The sequence below is a fragment of the Bison bison genome, unplaced genomic scaffold, assembly GCF_000754665.1.
Source record: "Bison bison bison isolate TAMUID 2011002044 unplaced genomic scaffold, Bison_UMD1.0 scf7180017864274, whole genome shotgun sequence".
NCBI classification, from domain to species: domain Eukaryota; kingdom Metazoa; phylum Chordata; class Mammalia; order Artiodactyla; family Bovidae; genus Bison; species Bison bison.
Genome location: NW_011494846.1, coordinates 787196 through 799345, shown reverse-complemented (window position 1 = coordinate 799345; position 12150 = coordinate 787196). Strand labels below are relative to the sequence as shown.

The 12150-nt window shown below is 44.4% G+C and overlaps 2 protein-coding genes across 3 annotated transcripts in view; one reads left to right on the top strand and one right to left on the bottom strand.

Moving 5' to 3' along the window:
- Positions 1-6418, top strand: part of RANBP9 (RAN binding protein 9) — a 73782-nt gene extending 67364 nt beyond the window's left edge. The window contains exons 13-14 of the mRNA XM_010848826.1: positions 3270-3381; positions 5549-6418. Of these exons, the coding sequence (XP_010847128.1) occupies positions 3270-3381; positions 5549-5679 (243 nt within the window). The 3' untranslated portion in view covers positions 5680-6418. The remainder of the gene's footprint in view (positions 1-3269; positions 3382-5548) is intronic.
- Positions 6419-7222: 804 nt separating this feature from the next.
- Positions 7223-11493, bottom strand: NOL7 (nucleolar protein 7, 27kDa). Of its 2 annotated transcripts, none has more exons than XM_010848789.1 (8): positions 11185-11493; positions 11027-11087; positions 10370-10428; positions 8908-8939; positions 8445-8526; positions 8022-8143; positions 7869-7946; positions 7223-7410 (listed from the first exon to the last, which is right to left on the bottom strand). In XM_010848789.1, the coding sequence occupies exons 1-8, from the start codon at positions 11445-11447 to the stop codon at positions 7334-7336; spliced, it is 774 nt and encodes a 257-aa protein (XP_010847091.1). In that variant the 5' UTR covers positions 11448-11493; the 3' UTR covers positions 7223-7333. The 2 variants fall into 2 exon arrangements, with proteins under 2 accessions (XP_010847091.1, XP_010847090.1); XM_010848788.1 differs by having other exon boundaries at positions 8908-8966; positions 11185-11491.
- Positions 11494-12150: the final 657 nt, after the last annotated feature.

Here is a 12150-nt window from a genome sequence, read left to right as displayed (position 1 = left end):
GTTAGAATACTCGGCCCCAGTCTGCAAGTAGCTCTTAAATCTAGTAACTGAAGCAGAAATTGAATCATTTAGGCACATCCTACTGAGAAACTGCTACTGATTTTAAGCCAAATATAAGTACAGTTTGAGAATCCTACCTAAATGTCGTATTTCCCTCAGAAATTATTTCCACTGAGGTAATTTTTTTTTCTAAAATAAAAAGTAACCCATAATACCATGATATTTTACAGGTATTTTCAGTTTCCTGCCTTAAATGCATGGGCATATATTAATATTTTATCTGGTTGGTAATTGTGGTTATCCTATTTCGTGTTGCCCTTACTGTCATAACATGTGTTTCCAGCTCCCAGGTGGTCCTAGTGGTAAAGAACCAGCCTGCCAGTGCAGGAGTCACGGGTTCAGTCCTTGGGTCAGGAAGAGGCCCTGGAGGAGGGCATGGCAAGCCACTCCAGTGTTCTTTCCTGGAGAATCCCAGGGACAGAGGAGCCTGGCAGGCTATAGCCCCGGGGGCCCCAAAGAGTTGGGACACGACTGAGTGACTAACCAACTCCTGTTGCTATACTGGAAAGAATTGAAGTTTTCTAGGGTGTTTTAGGGTCTAAGCTCATACCCACGGCTCCCACCATCCAGGGCTTTTCTTTCCTCTCAGCCTGTGTCTGTGGCTGCTGCCTGTGACACAGCACACTCTGTTAGTAAGCAGTACCCCGCGCGTCACTGCTCATACAAGCTGCCTTCCTCCCAGGACTGCGAGTCCTTGGAACAGTGACGAGGCCCTGGTGATCCCTTTGTCCAGTAAATACTCATTCAACTGTACTGAAAATACGGGGCCAAAATCTTAGACTTTTTTGCTTGTAATATTTAGATTGGTAATTGGAAGAAACTGTTTTTACTAAAAGAAGTACAGGAAGTACTAGCTGTATTGGTAACCTCTCATGGCCTTAGTTTGCTTCTAAGTGAAGTGAAGTGAAAGTCGTTCAGTCCGACTCTTTGCAACCCCATGGACTGACTGTACAGCTCGTGGAATCCTCCAGGCCAGAATACCGGAGTGGGGAGCCTTGCCCTTCTCCAGGGCATCTTCCCAACCCAGGGATCGAACCCAGGTTTCCCACGTTGCAGATGGATTGTTTACCAGCTGAGCCACAAGGGAAGCTTCTGGGCCACAGTTTGCTTCTAAGATGGGCATAAACATCTGGCTCCTAAGGTTACTGTGAGGATTAAATGAGATGGTACACACTAGCCCTTGAAACACTGCCTTGCACAGTGTTAGCGCACAGTAAGTTACTACCATCATGATCTTTTTCTGTTAATGTTTTAAATACCAGGAGGTGTAGACAGAATGGTCTTGATGGGAGATTTGGGACTGCAGCATCCCACCTTTCGGGGAGCAAGTCAGGATGTAGATTCAGGAGCATAGTCTTGTGCTTAAAGTTTTATGTAGTGATTATTCCTTGGACAGACTCTTTAGTCTTTTAAAATTTATCTGCGCTATAGGGATCGCAAAGATTTAGACACAACTGAGCAACTGAACTGAGCTGAATTGCACTATAGGGGTGGCACTTCATGAGATGGATGTGGGTAGGGTGAATTAAGTCTTGAGCAAAGCTCGGTCTTTAGAAATAGTGATTGACCAGTTAGCTTCACAGGATAATCAGATATTAGTACTTTCTCCATGAATAAATTTGGATTGGGAGGGAACCAAAAACAATAGTAGCTTTGTGGGATGCAAAAGATACCTTAAGTACTGTGAAGCAGGCCTTGCAATCAACAGGTATGTGAAGCCTTTTTTCCCCCCTTTGTATCTAGCACCTTGAGTACTGCAGGGGATCAGAATAGAATAAGTTCTTCAAAAGAACTTACATTAATAGCTGGGGCAAGAGGTCTAATGTGAATGAAATGCTCAGCCGTATAGAACAGTGGGTGGGGGAGCCTATGTATTCCTGTTGTCAACCCCAGACCGCACAGCTCTGCTCAACGGGCAGTTCTCTAGTCGCCACAACACAGAGGCCAACTCGGATGAGAAAGGACAAGGACACACTTGACCAGGAAGCCTTCTCCCACTCGCAAGATGACTCAAGGGGTGCTGGGGCGGTGTCCCTGGGAAGATAGTATTCTTCAGGAATTTGTCTTCCACGTTTCAGTGACCGGCGTTTTGAGTGTTGTTACCTAATTCACTGATTGAGTTTCCTCAGCACTTGTCCACGTACCCCATGTGAGCCGGGAAGGTGTCCTATGTCTAACTGTCTATATCTGTATCATAATATTATTCTGCATTGGGGTATTGATTTCTGGCAAAACAGTAATTTATCATTCATTGAAAGATTAGCATGAACTGACATGACTAATTTCTTTAGCTCAGTGAGTCCTCATAAACTGAAATTGGACCTCTTATAATCCCTGTGATGTGGGGGGGTGCGCTCAGCTGTGTCCGACTCTTTGTGACCCCATGGACTATAGCCTTCCAGGCTCCTCTGTCCTTGCAATTATCCCAGCAAGTATACAGGTTGCCATTTCCTCCAGGGGATCTTCCTGACCCAGGGATTGAACTTGCAGGTTCTGTGGCTCCTGTGCCGGCAAGCGGATTCTTTACCACTGAGCCACCTGGGAAGCCCAATCCCCATTATACAGATAATGAAACTGATACTTAGGAAGGTGGTTCTTGCCAAAGGCTACACTGGTGATGCAGCTCCACTCGAGGCCAGCGTCTGACACCGTTGTAGTTATATCCTCCCATAGAAGGACAAGAGCCATCAGCTGAAAAGATGCTGTATGTCAGTTACTTCAGGAGGGGCAGTCTGAAGATGGTTCTGAAGGGGAGCTGGTTGTTTTTTTGATCACTGAGTTTGAGAAGACGTCCAGTAAGATGTATCCAGTTTCCCCCATCTATTTTTTAAAAAATATATGGCAGGTCATATCCTTTTGATGTCACATTCGTATCAGTGGTCATTAATTGTAAAGCATCTGAATGTTTTGTCTGTACCTTAAACAGTAGTAGCCCATTCCACAAGAATGAGTTTTTTCCGTTTTATTTCTGTCCTATATGTTGTGTAGGTATAAGTGGTGGATGGTGAAAATGGGTGTTTGTAAAAAATAGGAAAACAGATTAGACTTTGCTGCATAATCTAGTTGTTAAAAAAGTCTCATATCACAGGGGTAGATGAGCTTAAGGGTTAATCCAGTGCCTTAAGGTGTACTCGTAGTCTCTCAAGTTGAAGCCATAGTGAGCACAGACACTGAGCTATCTGACTTAATCAAATTGCTGTTTTCAACAGGATGCATTCAGTTTACTAGCCTATTCAGATCCTTGGAACAGCCCAGTTGGAAATCAGCTTGACCCAATTCAGAGAGAACCTGTGTGCTCAGCTCTTAACAGTGCAATATTAGGTAAGTGAAGCCAGAAAGCACAGCTTTAACTAGTCTCTTGAGTATTTGAGACGGTATTTGTGCTGGTATTTATCCTATGGTAAAATCTTAAGGGAAATGTTTTCTACATTAAAAAAAAAAAATTAACCTCACAGTATAGAAAAATTCCTGTTATCTCAGTCCCAGATTAAATGGGTTCAGATGGAATAAAAACAGTACATTGGGGTGTATCTTGTGATGTCTAGAAAACAAGTGTCTGTGAGTGTGGACACAGCATTCCTGGCCTGAATTGCCCGTGCCCAAGCTCCCACCACGGTGAAGACACTGGCTCAGGGCCTCCCGGGGGCTCTTCAGTGCCGTCAGCCCCAGCTCTTGGAGACGCAGGCTATGTGCAGTAAAGTTCAGATTTAACTACATGCCCTTACCAAGTGAAAAGGGGAGGGGAGGGGAGAGCAGCAATACGTAGGCTTAGCCAGGGGGAGCCCAAAGTGGGAGACGGGGACTTGCTGTCCCCTGACTGGTGGCCGTTCCTGTGAGCAGAGTGTGGTGCTTATAAACTGAACAGATGCTCTTTAAGTGAATTCAGTGACTGCACATTTTATGCATTTATATATAAACTACATAGGGTTGATTATTTACATAAAAGGACATTTTAATATCTGGGCAATTTTTTCCAAAGGGAATTTGGATGAGGGTGACTTTTCACTTTCCATTTTAGAATGTAAGTCCTCAAGAAAAATGGGAGCTACCAGTTTAGTCTGTTGTGTGCTGTGTGGCCGTTCGGCTTGGGAGCTTTGAGGAACATGTGAGACACTCAGATGAGGGCAGTGCACACACAGTCAGTGTAGGCCGGAGACTGGAGCGGAGGCAGGGCTTAGATGGCTGGAATGTAAAGGGAGCTATTTAGAGTTCTGACATGGGGGCCTTAATCTGCTTCTTTGCCCTTATAAAGTTCATTATTAATTAATTGTGTTGTGGCTTAATACTGAAGTTTTGGCATAGGAATTGGTATTGCGTTATAATTTTCTCAGATTTAGAATTTGTATATAATATTGTGAATTTTCTTTGGTTAATATGTTGTCTTTGGTTATACAAAATTAATTTAGTTCTACCGGTAAAAAATAAGTATATTCAGTAGCACTGCTAGGATTGTAGGGCAAATTATAGTTTGCTGTAACTGTCTTTTTGAAATGACTATATTATAGGTAATCATGAAGCCCTAATTGCTTTGTATCTGGGTAACACTCAGACTCGGAAAGAATTTTTGAGGAAAAGTGACCAGTTTTCATACGATAGTTAAGAATCTTGCATTCTCCAGGGGAATTAAAATTTCAAGTAGTCAATTGCTTAGGACCATTATCCAGGATATATATATATATAGTGCCCTAAATTATGTGGCTCAACTATAAATAGTGCTTTAATTTATTAAATCTATACAATTCCTGCAAAAGAAAGGACAGGACTTGAACTGCTGTGGGTGTGTGTGTGCATGTTTATAAACACTGTGCTGTATTACAGAGCCTCACGTCTCAGCAGTGCTTCAAGTTAGAGTACTAGCATGTGATGCCTACAAGTTCTGTATTCCAAAAAAATGTAAAGGACAGTTATAACCGCTGTGCCTTCCGGGGCCAAAATAAAACTGTGACAATGTGCTTACCAACCCAAAGAGCATTCACCACTGTGCCCTGAAGAGGGAGGAGTAGGCGGCCTCTGTTGGGCCGTATCCCCAGAAGAAGAACCCATCAGTGAAATTTCACTGAAAGCCTGGTGCCCTTTTCTCTGACCTTGATCAAACCTTGATCAAACTTCTCTGACCTCTGGGGCCCTTTTGTTTGACCTTGATCAAACAGGAGAGAGACACTAAATGTGCCTTACTCCCCAGTGCAAACATTAGGTAAGCAATTACATCATTCCCATCATAGTAAATATGAAAGTAAAGGGTTTGAACATCTAACAAAGTCTTAATTCCGCAAGAACTTATTACCACTTGAAAACCCAGTGAGCACAGTACCTTGTCACAGTAATGTCCAAGGCACTGTTTGCTTAAAAACCACCTTTGCTGCTTAGCTTGTTAAGTACAGTGCAGGCATTGGTAATTTTGTAAGCAGTGCAGTACTTTGCTGATTGAGAGATGCTGTTTAAAATGTCTTGCTAATTGCCATTTCCACTTTCAATCATTTTTCCTCAGAAACCCACAATCTGCCAAAGCAACCTCCACTCGCCCTAGCCATGGGACAGGCCACCCAGTGTCTGGGACTGATGGCTCGATCAGGAATCGGATCCTGTGCTTTTGCCACGGTGGACGACTACCTACATTAGCTATGCATTTTCGGAGCTCACACTTGCATTGTGGCGCATAGATGACATGGAAGTAGACCAGCTCTGCTGATTTGAAACTTAGATTTTTAATTATGTACTGGGGACAGGTTTTTGTCGCTTTACATTGCTTCCTAGTTTACAGCATGATGCAAATGATTTTCTAACTTAGTGTTAGGAGCAATTATTTTCCATCTTTAGCCTCTTAGTTGTCTAAGAGTTAAATATTACTGAATTCCAGACATTCAAATTGATCATCACAAATCCTCTAAAACAATTACCTAAAAGAAACCAAAAAGTCCTGCCTTCTTTGTTGGGGGGAGAGAGGGGGGAAGGAAACGGAACAAGTTGTGTTTGTGTTAGCATGTGGGTGATGTAAACTTCAAATTGGGAGGTATTCTGACCCCCGCTCCCATATAAGCATTCAATCAGTGTAACTTGCAAAATGCATAAACATCTGACAGTTTGAATTTATAGTGTTGATGGAAGAAATCATTTTTAATGTGTACTGTAAAACTTGAAATACTCAGGAGCTGAGTGGATATGTTTGTTGCTACTTACAATCCCGACCTGTTAGTCCCAGTAGTTTTGTTTTAACATGGTCTTTCTCAACTTTGTTTCTGTTTAACTACAGATGACTTCTGTTGTAGACTCACAAGTTGAACTGTTGTATTATAACAGTATTACATGTCAACAGTGTGGTTATGACCTTTATTTATATAAAAACCAAATATTTAGTCAATTTACTGTGTCTTAATTTAATCTTTGTACACCTTCCATTTTTAAGTGCTTAAAATGAGTACTATATTGCAATAAAAATGTAGTGATATAATTAACCAGCCATTAAAAATTTACTTCTACAGATACCAGAGTGTCAATTGAATTTATACATTAGGAACTTGCATACTTATGATTAATGTAAAGTTAGAACAAGTAAAATGAATGGTTGCTACTATAAATCTGAGCTCTGCAACCTAAGACTGCCTGGCATTTACAGGCCTCCCTGGATTAGGGCCAAACCTGATACGATAGGCGATATAGACAGCAGGCAATTAATCTTATTTTCATAATCATCATGTGGCATGTGACTTGGCCACTTTTAAAGCAAACCCCCAAACTGGTTAAAAGTAAAATAGGAACAAGCTCTTCAATAGAATGACCATATCCTTTGGTTTGGCAAAGGTGTCTGTTGGCTGTACACCAAGTCTTAAGCCTTCTTTTACAAGAACAGATTATCCACATTTGGACACTGTGCTCTTCCACATATTCTGTGAAATCTCGTCAGTGGCACCAAAACACCAGAGACAAACACATCCAAGAGCTTCAGTGAAGCTTTTACTGCCACACTGCGGGGTTGGGGGGGTGCGGAGGTGCCCTCCTGGTGTGGGTACTGCTTGTGGTCAATAAAATGGAAAAACAGAAAAATAAAGGAAAACAAGTCCTTTTAAACTGCTGCTTCCAGGATGCTCAAAGACTAGGAGGCTTATACGCCAGGTGGATGAAGTGTGACTAGGTACTGCCCCTAAGAGACTTGAGATTCTTATAATGACTCTTCAGAAGGATTTATAAGTGATTTATTTTTTTTCCATAAAAATTACATTCTTTAAATAACTAAGTTCTATACATACAAAGTACTTGTTCTTCATCTAGCTTTGATTTACGTCTTAGGAGTTTTCATCTTTCTGACCATCCAGCGTTTTGTAAACCTCTTGGCATTTTGTTTTCTCTGAGATCCTAGAATAAAAGGTTTTGGGCAGTTAAGAATAAAGAAATAAAATTCCCAAGAAACAATTCACAGATTTTCTACATCGTTAAAAATTGGTACATGTACACATATACTGGGCTTCCCTGGTGGCTCAATGGTAGAAGAATCTGACTGCAATGCCAGAGACACGAGTTCAATCCCTGGGTCAGGAAGATCCCCTAGAGGAGGGCATAGCAACCCACTCCAGTGTTCTTGCCTGGAGAGTCCCATGGAGAGAGGAAGAGAGGAGCCTGCTGGGCTACAGGCCCTGGGGTCACAGGAGGCGGACACAGCCCATGTGCACATACGTACTACACTGGCCTGCTCTCTGAGCAACTTTCAAACAGTAACAGAGCCACTGAAGAAAAAAAGATACACTATCTCCTTAACAAGAAACATTATTCAATAAGATAAAACTCAGATTCAAGAGAATAAAGCCAAATCTTACCCCAAGTATTATTCAAAAACTGGGCTGCAGCCTTTTTCGTCGGTAACCTCTTATTTTCAAGAGACAGGAACTTGTTTACTAGGAAAGAGGATTATTTGTCATTTTTTTTGTTTAATTCACAGAAAAGAAAGAAAAACAGTCTAAGGAAATTACCAGTAGTTCTGTTGGTTCCAGGACCATATAAACAATTTTGTATGAAGGCTTTGGCAGCTTCTTGCCTTGAATCCCTCAAATCTTGATCTTTTAGCCTTACAGCCATGTAGCTTTTATTCTGGCTGGCGATCAATACAAAAAGAGAAAATGAGGCCACACTTATTTTCAAAATAAAGTATTTCTGTTAGTTGATTCAAATAGTGGAGAAAAATCCCCAAATCCTAATTTTGTATAAGCACAGGTTAGATGATAAAATTATAGGGCTATTTTACAACTAATGTTTACATTTTAGTAGAGCAAATACTTTTTAATATAAATACCCAAAATGTTCCACAGAGGATCCAATCTGAAACCGCTACTAATTGAGGTAATACCCCCCTCAAAGGTCACCTTTACATCCTACACACAAAGACGACTTCTTACCCAACAGTCTGTACTTTCTGCACTTTAGCTTTCTTAGAGTCACTTCCTTTCTCTTGTTCTTCATTTTTCTTTTGCAAATTAACTAAAAAATTGAGTTAATATTTCTCATTAGCATTTGTGCACAAATAAATCAAGAATATATACTGGAGTTTACTTTAAATATCCACTACACATCAATTTGTATGTGATCGTACAAAATAAGCTAAAATTTAAGACTGTGCTCCCAGCGCAGGGGGCTCAGGTTCAATCCCTACCGGGAGAACCAGATCCCACATGCCAGAACTAAAGGATGTGCATGCCACAACTAAGACCCGGCGAGCCAGATAAATTATTTTTTTGAAAAAAAGAAACGAGCTAAAGCCCACCAGGCCTGTTTCCATGCTCCTTCTCAAGGGTAACAACATTTGCAAGTATCAGCAAATGCCCTTGACACTTAATGAGAGATTACGTAAATAGTTCATACCTTCTTTCAACTTTCCCGGTGATTTCTTCACACTAAGGGAAGAAGAAGCAAAACACTGACTGGGATGGCCGAGAGCAACAAAGACTCAGGTTATCACAAAATTTCAGCTGGTTTCACAAATAAGATAACCCCCTTTTACTACCACCATTCTCAATTTTTATTGAGCATCCTTAAAGTCACTCCCCAATGTGCTGTCAACAACTCCCAATCAACAGACTATACTAGGCTAGGAGGATCAGAATTTAAAATCTGAAAGTATATTAGTAGGCTTCCAAAGAAGCAGATTGTTGTGGTTGATGGAGTTAAAAGTATTTAAGAATTATGTAATACAGTATTTGAAATATGAAGTGAAAGGTGGTAGGCCTGCCTGCCTCACTTTATGTGGAGAGAACTGAAAGGATTAATTGAACACTTCAGACACAACAATGGAGACAGACAATGGTAGTCTCAAAAAGTGTGGTCTAATGGAGAGAGAGTCAAAGGCCAGAACACAATGAGATGTCTATACAGAAGTGGAAAAGCTAAACCGCGGGGGCAGTGATGGGATAGAGGGAATAAGAAGGGACAGGTGACAACTTGGTTTTCAAAGATGAAAGGGACTTTGCCACCATGATGTATTCAGAAACTCAAAGAGTATTGAGTAACTCTTTGGAAAAGTTCTTCTACGGAAAAAGAACAACTGTTCTAGCAGGGCTAAGCTAAATTTAAAGCAATAAGAGAAGACAAAGGGGAACAGGAAAAACATAGCAAATATTTAATCTAAATTTAGTACAGTATAGAATCCTGATGCCATAGCACAGAGGAGAAAGAGGAGCTTTAAACATACGGTGGATGGCAAAGCTACTAAATGAAAAGAGGAACAAGGAGGGGAAAATTATGTGGCTCAGATGGTAAAGCGTCTGGCTACAATGCGGGAGTCCAGGGTTCGATCCCTGGGTCAGGAAGATACCCTGGACAAGGAAATGGCAACCCACTCCAGTACTCTTGCCTGGAAAACCCCATGGAAAACAGTCCACAGGGTCGCAAAGAGTCAGACAGGACTGAGTGACTTCACTTTAACAAGGAGGGAGAACAAGGTAAGGCAAGCAAGGGACAAGCTGAGTTTTAGGAGCCTATGGATAATAGACCAGTACTCCACACCCCACTAAAGGATGAACTTCAAAACACTTTTATTCACACCCTCTATCCTGCCCCTAGTACACTGACAGTGGCCACAGTTTACTGTAGGAACTCACTGAGATCAGCAACTCAGAAGCTAGAGCTACCCATGGGAACGACAAAAATAAGAAACAGCCACAGACGGAAAATAAGTGGAACATTTCCCTCCACCTGTCCCACCAAATTCAAATATCTCCTAGTAGCTTTTTAATTTAGACTTTAAAACTTGAGTTCAGACAAATGTACCAAGACAGCATTAAAACACTGTATGTAAACAAGTAATAAAAGGAGACCCACCACTTACCTAGTTTGTGAAGCTGTAGTTAACTTCTCTAGAATAGTATCTGGAAGGAGTTTTCTTTTCTTTAAAGACGTTAAAAAAAAATCAATAAAACGTAAGCAACAGGACAACACGCCCTGAAGTGCTTTTGAAGTTACCATTTTAAGGACAGCCCTACCTCTAGGCAAATAAATGATCCGAACACTGCCCTCCACTACCTGTGAGCTGTGGGAAGACTGGGGCCCAAGCAACTCAGAGCCTACTCCTACTTCACTTGGAAGACGTGAAGGCTGGAAAGGGTGCCCGCTTTATTCCAACCCTCGGGTCACGTTATACACCGAGGGCAGTTCACAGGCACGTCCACCTGCGGCCAATCTCCGGAACAGCAGAGCGCGAACCAAGCATCCTGTGCGCGGCCCTCCGTTTACCCAGCGCTGCCTCCTCACAGAGACCCAGGTTCACATAAACCACCTCCGCCGCGCGTCAGAGGAGGGTCTGGCTCTACTTTACCTCTTTCCAACCCTATTCTAAACTGGTGGACAGCGAGGAGCACTAGCACGCCGATGTCAGTGCTGTCGGAAGAGACCACCAGCGGGGCTCTCCTCCACCCCGGACCCCTGCAGCATTGAACTCTTCCCCGAGCCGGCCCGTGAAACGGCCCCCTCTTTGCAAACCTCTAACCTTCTGTTCGATAAACAGTTCCTCGCGCCGCTTCCTCTTCTCCTTCAGAAGCGCTTTGTCCCTGGAAGAGACCGCGACGAGTCAGGGCGGGCGGAAAAGAGAAGGGGGACGGTTAGGCGGCGCTTCTCCCCACCAGCTTGTCCCCCGGGGCTCCGAACCTGCGCACCGTCTCCCGAACTCGCCGCTCCTCCTCTTTCGCTTCGGCCTGGGCGCTGGCGAAAGTCAGCTCCTCCGGGGCCTCGTCGTCGAGCTCGTCGTCCCCCTCCTCGTCTTCCTCCAGCGGCTCGGCGGCCGCGCCGCTGCTGGGCTGCCCGAGCAGGAGCCCGTGCCCCGCCTCCTCTTCGGAAGCGGGCTGGCCCTCATCCACCATCGCCGAGGCCGACGCCGGGGCGCGAGACGCGCGCGGCCTGAGCTGCACCATGACCCAAGCTGCGGGGACCCGGCGGCCGTCTTGACCTCTGACCCGGAAGCCCCACGCAAGCGGTCAGTGACGCAAAGGGCAGGCGCGGCCGGGGTCTGCCGCCCTCTGCAGGTTCGGAGGCCCCACCGCGCGGTACGAAGGCGCACGCGCAGAGCCGGGAAGTGGGGCGTGGCCTAAGGAAAGCGCCGGGCGTTCCCTTCCACCCGGCCCGGAGCCTGCGAGCCGCGGGCCAGGATGCCCGGTCCCCGCCTACGGTTACAAGAGCCGGTGGACTTGGGGGCTTGTTTCCAGGCAGGGCCGATCCGTGCTGCTGCCGCCTTAGCGGGGATGCCGAGAGCGTTGTTGCTTGGATCCCCGCGCTCCTCGGGGCGGGCTGGTGCGGGTCACGCCTCCCGGTGCCCAAGAACCCGAGGACCTCGAGCCCCTATCGCCCTGTCGCCGCCTCTTTCCGCTCAGAGAGCCGCTCAGTCGTATCCGACTCTGCGACCCCATGGACCGCAGCATGCCAAGCCTCTCTGTCCATCACCAGCTCCCAGAGTTTACTCAAATTCATGTCCATCGAGTCGGTGATGCCATCTAACCATCTCATCCTCTGTCGTCCCCTTCTCCTCCCGCCTTCAATCTTTCTCAACATCAGGGTCTTTTCCAAGGAGTCAGTTCTTCGGATCGGGTGGCCAAGGGTAGCCAAAGTATTGAAGTTTCA

What these genes read in the sequence shown, in the direction of transcription:
- NOL7 (XM_010848788.1), bottom strand. Translation starts at nt 11,447, where the DNA reads ATGGTGCAGCTCAGGCCGCGCGCGTCTCGCGCCCCGGCGTCGGCCTCG. An exon ending in TGGAACCAACAGAACTACTG is followed by an intron (nt 7,947 to 8,021) that starts GTAATTTCCTTA and finishes CCTCTTTCCTAG; the next exon opens with TAAACAAGTTCCTGTCTCTT. An exon ending in GTTTTTGAATAATACTTGGG is followed by an intron (nt 7,411 to 7,868) that starts GTAAGATTTGGC and finishes CTTTTATTCTAG; the next exon opens with GATCTCAGAGAAAACAAAAT.